General features: G+C 30.4%; 1 protein-coding gene across 4 annotated transcripts; it reads left to right on the forward strand.

Moving 5' to 3' along the window:
• Window positions 1–2,220: 2,220 nt before the first annotated feature.
• Window positions 2,221–9,001, forward strand: LOC113871627 (probable alpha,alpha-trehalose-phosphate synthase [UDP-forming] 9). 4 transcript variants are annotated; one of them, XM_027508732.1, is made up of 7 exons: window positions 2,231–2,605; window positions 2,771–2,816; window positions 3,625–3,730; window positions 3,860–3,938; window positions 5,232–7,329; window positions 7,762–8,035; window positions 8,116–9,001. In XM_027508732.1, exons 5-7 carry the CDS (start codon window positions 5,342–5,344, stop codon window positions 8,452–8,454), a joined length of 2,601 nt encoding a protein of 866 aa, XP_027364533.1. In that variant the 5' UTR covers window positions 2,231–2,605; window positions 2,771–2,816; window positions 3,625–3,730; window positions 3,860–3,938; window positions 5,232–5,341; the 3' UTR covers window positions 8,455–9,001. The 4 variants fall into 4 exon arrangements, with proteins under 4 accessions (XP_027364527.1, XP_027364533.1, XP_027364537.1 ...); XM_027508726.1 differs by lacking the exon at window positions 3,625–3,730 and having other exon boundaries at window positions 2,221–2,605; XM_027508736.1 differs by lacking the exons at window positions 2,231–2,605; window positions 2,771–2,816 and adding an exon at window positions 4,187–4,591 and having other exon boundaries at window positions 3,273–3,774.
• The last annotated feature ends 857 nt before the right edge of the window (window positions 9,002–9,858 follow it).

Genomic DNA, 9,858 nt, shown 5'->3' on the forward strand with positions numbered 1-9,858 from the left:
AAGTTTATTACAAAATAAGTTATATTTAGAAAAACTAATCACATATTTAAGCTTTTTTTAATTTAATAATAAATTAAAGAAAAAGACATTATCAGATCCAATTTGAATAGATATCCAGAAAAGTCTTTATAAAATAAATTATCATAAAAAATAAATAATTTTTTTCTAAGTTTTTTTTTTTAATTTTAGAAAATTTAGATGACAAAATTTCTAAAAATAAATAAACAAATTATTTATAAATTATAAAAAAAAATTATATTAATATTTTACAAATTTTTTTAAAATTTATCCAAACTCAACCTTAAATATCATTTTTTGTTCATTTATCCTTATTTTAAAAAATATATTAATATTTTTCATCTTATATAAAAACACAAAACTCTTCATAATTGCTTTATAAGCCTAATGGATCCATTTTTTTCAGTCGTCTTTGTTAACTATTTTTTATTATCTATTTATCGATAATCAAGTAACCATTTATTTGAATTTTTATTGAATTACTTTTTGCAAAGCAAATAGAAGTATTGAAAGTTGGTTCAAATCTTGGGAAATTCATTGTTCCCTTATTCATTTTCTATTTCTCATTTATATGAATTTTTAACTACTTTGGTATTTTTTTAAATATTTTCTCTAACACACTCAATATATTTTGTTATGTTTTGTCTTTTATTTTTTGTTTCCTTTTACATTTACTTTTGACTATATTCAAGGAAATTTGTAGATGATTTTTTAAAATATTTATATTTTTTTATTTTAGTACGTATGATTTAAAGTCCGTACCATGCATGATAAACTCTGCAATGGGTTTGACACATTCCAGTAATTTTTATTATTTTATTTTATAATATATAAAGTATATATTTTTAAAAATAAAAATATTGTTATAAAATTTAAATTATATAAAATTTTATAAAAAATAAAAAATAAACCAAAACTTCTTGTATATCATATAGTAATTTCAAGATTGGAAAGTTACATTGAATCTTAATTAATTTGACACTATCAAGTGTAACTCTTGTTTAAATGGATAAAGTTGGTTGAATTTACTCGAGGAAAATAATACTCTTTCTTGCTTCAATCAAATTGTGTTGGTCTCTAATAAATATTAAAAATAATCAGTAAATTAGTTAGTTAAAAGTTCAAAAGTTAATAAAAGTGGAAAATTTAAAAAGCTAAAATATTATTAGTTGAAAGTTATTAAGTTAACTTGTATAATTAATTTAACCAAAAAAATATAAAAATACATAAAAAGAATATGTTTATATATTTTTAATTTGTGGATAAAAATGTATTTTTAAGTAATTATAAAATTTTTATTTAATTTTGAACTTTATTATTTTTTGTTTAATTATTAAAAATAATGCAATAATTAAAAAAATAATTTAATGTTAATAAAAATGATAAAATAAGTAATTTTAGTAAAGTACCAAACTTAAAAATAAAAATAAAATAATTAAATTATAAATTTAAACACTATTTTAAAAAATAAATTTGAATCTTTCAATAATATAGTGGATAAAGTAGATGTATAATTTTTGATTAAAAATATAATTATTGAAATTGTAACTAAATTTAAAAATTATTATAATACACTATTTTTTATATATTTAATTTTTTTAATTAATAACTAAAAATGTACTTCCTTATTACATACTAATACAATAAACCAGTGATAGATAGTTCAAGGATATATGTTTAATATTTTAAAATAAATTTGTATCATTAAAAGTAACTATTTCATATTTTAAATATTCTAACTTTGATTAAATTATCTTTTATAAAATAATTGTGACTAGAGAAAAAATAATAAAATGAAGAAATTTTTTATATTTAAAATAAAATATTTTAAAAAATATATTATTATAACTGAATAGTTATAAACATGCTCCAAACTTGTGCATAAATAGTGCAATTTATATATAAATTATATATTTTTCTTGTAAATTATACATTAAAAATATATTTTGATATTTTTAAATTTGTTTATTTATTTTATTTTATATATAATATGAAAGTCAATTACTGAACATGTACGAAAATGGATTGAGTTTAAGGGCACTTTTGGTAGCTTGCTCTCTTGATGATCATCTCACAAGTCCACCTAGATTACAATCCAACTGTAGCTGTGATGGTTTGTCTTCATAAATTATAAAAATATATCCAACTATTTTTGCGTGTCTTTTTGACTTTTTAATATGTATCCGGCAGCATCCTTTGTTGAACGAACGCTTTCTAAGTTAAACATAAACAGAGGCTCCCAAACCAAACGGAACCTCGGAAACAAAATTCCCAACAAATCGTTTTCACGTTAATAGCTCATATTTATTATTATTATTATTATTCTAATTATGAATATTCTTTTTTGGGTCCGTCTATAATCCATAAAACTCCTACAAAATCTCACCAGCTTCCAACCTAACACACTTATCCCAAATTTCAAATTTATCTAGAAACAATCTTTTCACTAACAATTCTTTCATTCTTGGCCAATTCTGTGCATAGTTTAAGCTCATACCCATTCTTTTACACCACTTGTATACTCTCATTTTTGTTATTTCAATACATATCATAAAGGGTCTTGTTGGTTGTTGAGGCAACGAAGAAGGTAAAATGACTACTTGAGATTTCATTGACTAATTTTGTCTTTGGTTTGAATTTTCTTCTTAAGGATAAGAACCTTTCTTTTGATTTTTGTTGCTTCCTCAGTGATCATAGGGACATTAGATTTTGAAACCTGATTCTGTGTGTGTATTTTTTTTTTTTTGTACAGTTGCAGTTGTGTTGTTTGGACTTCGGATCAGTTTGATGCTGTTAAGGTAAATGCATGCTCTTCTCTGTCTGTCTTGCTATTTGGTTCTTTCTGGTTATGTTGTTATTTGCATTTGGAGCTGTTTGATTGGGGTGAAAATATCTTGCTTAGAGACAAATGAAAAATATTAGACCAGATTATTGCATGTACCTGAATGTAGTAAGAAATGTTTTTTACCACTTGAGAGGGAAAACTTTAGGTGTTTTCTTTATATTTGAAATGTATTTTTGGGATGTGTGTATACAAAAAAGATTAATAGTGAGTGAAAGATAAAAACAACTGTATGCTGTGTCACATATAATGTCAACTTTTAGTTGTTCAAATAATGAAACTGATGTAATAATGCTGGTACATAATGCTGAAGTTGTGAGGAGGTACTTGGCGCGTGTATGTTACTGGAGCTCCTGAGAATTTTATAAGAAAACAAAAATGGAAAAAATATAATTAGTAAATAAAATCTTTATGCAACGACAAACAAATCCTCCTGAACAATTTAGCTTAGCTGTAATAAACAAGGATCACGTTTGCACTCCCAATTTCCTTGTATGGTTGTGTTAGAATAAGGATGAATTATCTGTCATTTGCTCATTCCCCATTGCATTAATTCAAACAATCTTCCTGGTTTTTGTGATGCTATTTTTATTAATTAAACATTTTTGTGTAGAAGTCCTTTCATGTTCTGATTTATTTGGCTGAATTATTTTCAAATTTAGATGAATTTGTATAGTTTCTTAATTAAGAAAAGTAATTAAATGATTTTTCTGAATTTGAGTGATATATACTTAAATGGGACTGAAGTTGTTTTTCTTGGAAAGTCTGCTGCTAAGAAATATTCTGCTTAGCTGTCTCTGAATGTAACGCTTTCTCGTTCACAAGCTTCATATGGTAGGCAAAGAGGAATTGCATGAAAGACATTGAAAGGTGATGTTCATGAGTGCAAGTTCAATCCAGATATACTTGTGGAGGTTTCTTATATGCTTTTTGATTGTGAGTAACTTCTTATGTTAAGTTTGTAATTCTATGTTTCTGATTCAGTCTGTGTTTTTATAGAATTGGGTGATTCAAATTCAAAGATCGGGTCTGCAGAGATATTCTTGAGGTTAACTGCACGAGTTTGAAGCAAATCTAGGTAAACATGTGTGGTTTTTCTTATATGCAATTTAATCTTTAATACCTGTTTGTCTTAGTTAAATGATTATGGATCTGTGTTTGAATTGGTTGAAAATCGAATTTTGGATACACTAAATCCATTGTTGGAATTATCTATGATTTTCTTCTCTTTTTTTCTGAAAGAGAGAATCCAATTTATTTTTTTTTGAAAAATGGGAGGTTTAAATGAAATTTTATCATTGAAAAGATCATAACATTTCGTTCCAGAATTGGAAAAGCGTTACACCCAAATATAGCCAGAATGGTTGTGGCTGCTAATGCTCTTGGCGCAGCAGCTTTGGGAGAAGGGGGTAGGTATCAAGAAATCCCACTTGACGCGTAAAGTAGAGGTGGCACCAAGATCAAGTACTTGAGGAGTAGAGATCGATCATCCGATACCAGAGGAGTTAACACTGATCATATGCTATATGGATACTTGATCAAGTGATGGAGAGGATGATTCCCATATAACCTTAGAAAGCGGAAAATCCTATGATTTGGGGATGGAGAGGGATTTTATCCCTTGATACCTGATATGGAGAGATATGATCTCCATTTGACAGTTCTCTAGAAGATACAATGGTCATTTGGTGGGGCTAAGATAATCAATGTTTGATTTGTGCCTCCTAAGCAGTAATATCCTGAACCCAAAATCTTAGAATACAACACATGAATCCAGTGAAAATGGTTATTGGAGCCTTGTTTTCTTGTTCTTTGACTTATGAAGCTGACCTGCATTTTACTACTTGATTCTATTGGTAAATATGAATTAAGTTGATGTTTCCTATTTCTTATGTGATGTTTAATGGTTTGTGATTTCTTTCAGTAAATTAAATAGTTGTGAATTACTGAAAAGAATTTGAAGAATTTGTAACTGTATTGTTGTGCTTATAATATGAGGCATTATGTATTACTATAGTACTTATATTGTGTTATTTTTGTGCATTTTTTTTGTTTATTTATACATATGGTAAAATTATCTATGTAGCATTGAATGATATTGCTTCTAATTGGACTTCTAATTTCAAAAACAGTGATTTAACCATAAGAAATGTTAATTTGCAAATGCTTATCTCACCGTCTGAATAGGATTAATTTGTTTCCCATTTTCAAAAATCAACCCATGGTGTAAATATATCTACTGAAAGCAGTGATTATCTACCAATATTAAAATGAATGAATAATTGAACTTGTGGAGTTTAACTGAGATATGTATTTGTGTTCTATACTGCTTCATTGTATAGTTATAACTGTTTCTCTTCTATCTATCCAGGTTCTTGCTTCTCTCTGGGATAATTTTTCAACATCTTTTTAGCTGTGGATACCATTTCTGCATTATACTGCACATTGAAATATCTTTAAAATTTGGGAATTCAAGTAAAGATGGTAGCAAGATCATGCACGAATTTGTTGGACTTGGTGTCAGGGGATATTTTGAATTTCCCTCAAACTCCTAGAGCTCTTCCGCGAGTTATGACTGTTCCAGGAATTATGTCTGATGTTGAGGGTAAACAAAGTAATGATGATGATTCAAGTGCTTTTGCATCAGAACACCGTCACAAGATAATCATAGTAGCAAGTTCTCTTCCTCTCAATGCTAAAATGGATAACGTATCTGGCAGATGGTGTTTTAGTTATGATGAAGATTCAATTTTTTGGCAGTTAAAGGATGGTCTCTCTCCTGATACTGATGTTGTTTATGTGGGATCCCTTAAGGTTGACATTGATGCAAGTGAGCAAGAGAAAGTTTCTGCTCATTTACTAGAGGAATTCAATTGTGTGCCTACTTTTATTCCTTCAGACCTCCACAAACAATTCTATGATGGATTCTGCAAGCAACATTTATGGCCTCTATTTCATTACATGTTGCCCATGTATCCAGGCAATGGCTATCGCTTTGATAGGTCACTGTGGCAGGCTTATGTTTCTGCTAACAAGATATTTGCAGATAAAGTCATGGAAGTCATTAATCCAGAAGATGATTATGTATGGGTTCATGATTACCATCTCATGGTTCTTCCAACATTTCTGCGGAGGCGGTATAGTCGGGTCAGGCTTGGTTTTTTCCTCCATAGTCCATTTCCTTCATCAGAAATTTATAGAACCCTACCTGTCAGAGGTGAAATTTTGAAAGCACTGCTTAATGCAGATTTAGTTGGTTTTCACACATTTGATTATGCTCGCCATTTTCTGTCATGCTGCAGTCGAATGCTTGGCTTGGAATATGAATCCAAAAGGGGTTACATTGGACTTGAATACTTTGGCCGTACAATATTCATTAAAATATTACCTGCTGGGATTCATATGGGTCGACTTCAATCTGCCTTAAACCATCCTTCCTCTTCCATCAAAGTCAGAGAAATCCGTGAACAATTAAAGGGGAAAAAACTTATTGTTGGTGTTGATGATATGGACATATTTAAAGGTGTAAGTTTAAAGTTCTTGGCCATAGAACAACTCTTGCAACAATATCCAGAACTGCAGGGTGAGTTAGTACTGATCCAAATTTTGAATCCCCCAAATAGTATGGACGGAGATGTTGGGGAAGCAGAGAACGAGGCTTACATTTCTGCCAAAAGGATAAATGACAGGTTTGGTTTGCCAGGTTATGAACCTATTATCATTATTGATCATCATATTTCTTTCTATGAGAAGACAGCCTATTATGCTTTGGCCGAGTGTTGCATTGTGAATGCAGTGCGCGATGGTTTGAATTTGGTTCCATACAAGTACATTGTTTGCAGGCAGGGTAGTTCTATAATGGATGAAGCCTTAGAATTTGCTTCTGGATCCCCACGTACAAGTGCACTTGTTGTTTCTGAGTTTATAGGTTGCTCACCATCTCTTAGTGGGGCAATCAGGGTAAATCCATGGGATATTAGTGCTGTAGCTGAAGCACTAAATTTGGCTATCACAATGCCTCATGGAGAAAAACAGTTTCGGCATGAGAAGCACTATAAATATGTTAGTTCTCATGATGTGGCTTACTGGGCACGAAGTTTTGAACAAGACCTAGTCTTCTCGTGCAAGGATCATGACAGGAAACGTTGCTGGGGCATTGGCTTTGGCTTGAATTTCAGAATTTTGTCCCTCTCTCCCAGTTTTAGGAAGCTATCCATAGACCATATTGTCTCTGCATATAACAGGACAAATTGCAGGGCAATCTTTTTGGATTATGATGGTACAATTGTTCCTCAAGCTTCCATTGTTCAAGCCCCCAGTCTTGAAGTTGTATCGGTGCTAAATAATCTTTGCAGTGATCCTAACAACACTGTGTTTATTGTTAGTGGCAGGGGAAAAACCTCATTGGGTGAATGGTTTGATCAGTGTGAGAATCTTGGTATAGCAGCTGAGCATGGTTATTTTATAAGGTTAGTGTTTTCATTATGCAATTCAACTGTTAATGATAGTGACATCCTTAATAACTTTCGTACCTCATTATACTCCTTAAAAGAAAAACAAAGAAATGGTGAAAATGAGGAAGGAAAATAAATAGATAGTTATTTTTATCGACTTACAGCCTTGGCTTATTATGCTACCATGCTGTCAAAAATTGAATTCACCTTCTAGTGCATGTTTATAAGGGAGTTTTGCTTTTTATGGTGCAGTGGCTATCATATTACCAGTAAGTTCTCTTAATTGATAGTATATTTGTTTGATCTTTTCTGTGTGATGAAGATTTGAATTCACCTGTTAGTACATGTTTATATGGATGTTTCCACTTCGTATGGTATAGTGGTGTTAATGTCGCTAGCAAGTTTTCTAAAAATGATGGTATTTATGTTTGATCTTTATCATATAAGGTGGGGTAAACAATCAAGTTGGGAAATGAGACATATAGGCACAGATTTTGCGTGGAAAACGATTGCTGAACCTGTGATGAGATCGTATACCGAGGCCACAGATGGCTCCTACATAGAGACCAAAGAGAGTGCCTTGGTATGGCATTACTATAACGCTGATCCTGACTTTGGATCCTGGCAAGCCATGGAGCTATTGGATCACCTTGAAAGTGTACTTGCAAATGAACCTGTAGTTGTTAAGAAGGGACAGCATATTGTTGAAGTCAAGCTTCAGGTAATTACTTATTTCTTTTCCTCTCAACTTATTTTTGTTCTCAAAAGCTGATATTGTCCAATCCATTATCAACATTACAGGGGATTACTAAAGGGCTGGTTGCGCAAGAAGTGCTGTCAACACTAACCAAGAAGGGCAAATCACCAGACTTTGTACTCTGCATTGGGGATGATAGATCTGATGAGGATATGTTTGAGAGCATATTAACCAAACCTGATAGTGCAACCTCCCTCTCAGCACCAGAAATCTTTGCATGCACTGTAGGACAAAAGCCAAGCAAAGCTAGATACTACCTGGATGACACTATGGACGTGATGACATTACTTCGGGATCTTGGTACTGCCTCAGGGCCTGAATCAAGATGTTCTACAGACACCCCTTTTGAGAAAAAAGAAGGTTGTTTTGAGAATATTGTTTAAAATGCAGACCTTAGCTGTCTAGGCACCAGCATAGGATAAAGACATAGTAGTTATGGTTCAAGGTTGTTTTTACTAAGATGTACAAAAGAATGGTTTAGGGAAATAGTTTTGAATCGTGCGATTGTAGAGAATGTTGCGGCTTTAGGTTGCAGAAACTCAACATAAGGGATTAGAGTGATTGGTTTCGATTGGTTGGTGGGTGCAAAGGGATGTGTCTGTTGGCTGTCGCTGTGGTTTCAAAAGGATACTGAATATGTGCGTTCATAGATACAGAATCTAGGCATTCTTCCTGGACGAGAATCCTGTATTTGAACTCGTTCGATTTATACATGAATGTCATCTGAGTCTCTCCAATCATCCAATCATTTACCCTTTTTGTCTGTGCGAACTACTTATCTATTTTTAGTTCGCACCTTGAAGGAAATGGCGATCACTGAATCCCATGCACAACTTTTTAATACTAGATTCACTATTAAAGTTGTCAAAAATAAATCAGTTCATGTAATTCAAATCTTTATTTCTCAGAATCTACAACTACAATCCATACAACTAAAAACTCATTTTAGTATATCGGTTTAGGACCTAATTGTACGAAGTTTCGAATCGAATTTGATTGACATGAATTTATTTATTTGTTTTTTGTCATTAACTTCCTCTCAAATTTCGTGCATAATTTATACCGTCCATTTTTATTTTCTACTTTATAGCGCAGTTTTGATTAAAGATGTTTATTTTAAAATAAGTTTGAAGAAAATTTTAACTTGACAATATATATTAACTTGTAAAAGGTTACATTTTTTATTTTTATTGAAATACTTTGTTTGGAAGTGTAATTGAGCAAGAAATTAAAGAATTTAATGTAATATAAATTATGAGAAGAATTTAATGTAATATAAGTTATGAACCTTATATTATTTTTTAAAACAATTTAAATTATAAAATCATTTAGCATAGTTTTATAACCAAAGAATTATAAAAAATTATTTTTAATAAACAATACGTATAAGGTTTTGTATTTTTATAGTAAATAATAAATTATTTTTCTAATAACCTTTTAAAACATTATTAAAATTTCTTAAATGATTAATATTTATATGAATTATTTTCAAAATTACATAATTTTATTTATGAATTAACAAAAAAATAATATAATGATTTAAATTGATAATAATTTTTTTTAAAATGAGAGAAAAAAATATTAGAGACCTAAAGAATTTGCCTCATTTGCCATTAAGCAGCTACGGCTTTATGCAAGGAACACTTTTGTTCTACAAGGCTTTCTCACAGTCATATACCATTTGAATTTCATTTTTTAAACACCTTAGCTTTGAAGTTAATTTTAGGAGAAAAAAGTTAAGAAGATTTATTTAATCAATAATTTTTGGTAATTTATACGGTTTCTTA

The sequence above is a fragment of the Abrus precatorius genome, unplaced genomic scaffold (genome assembly GCF_003935025.1).
Source record: "Abrus precatorius isolate BTA unplaced genomic scaffold, Abrus_2018 Scaffold10, whole genome shotgun sequence".
Taxonomy (NCBI): Eukaryota; Viridiplantae; Streptophyta; class Magnoliopsida; order Fabales; family Fabaceae; genus Abrus; species Abrus precatorius.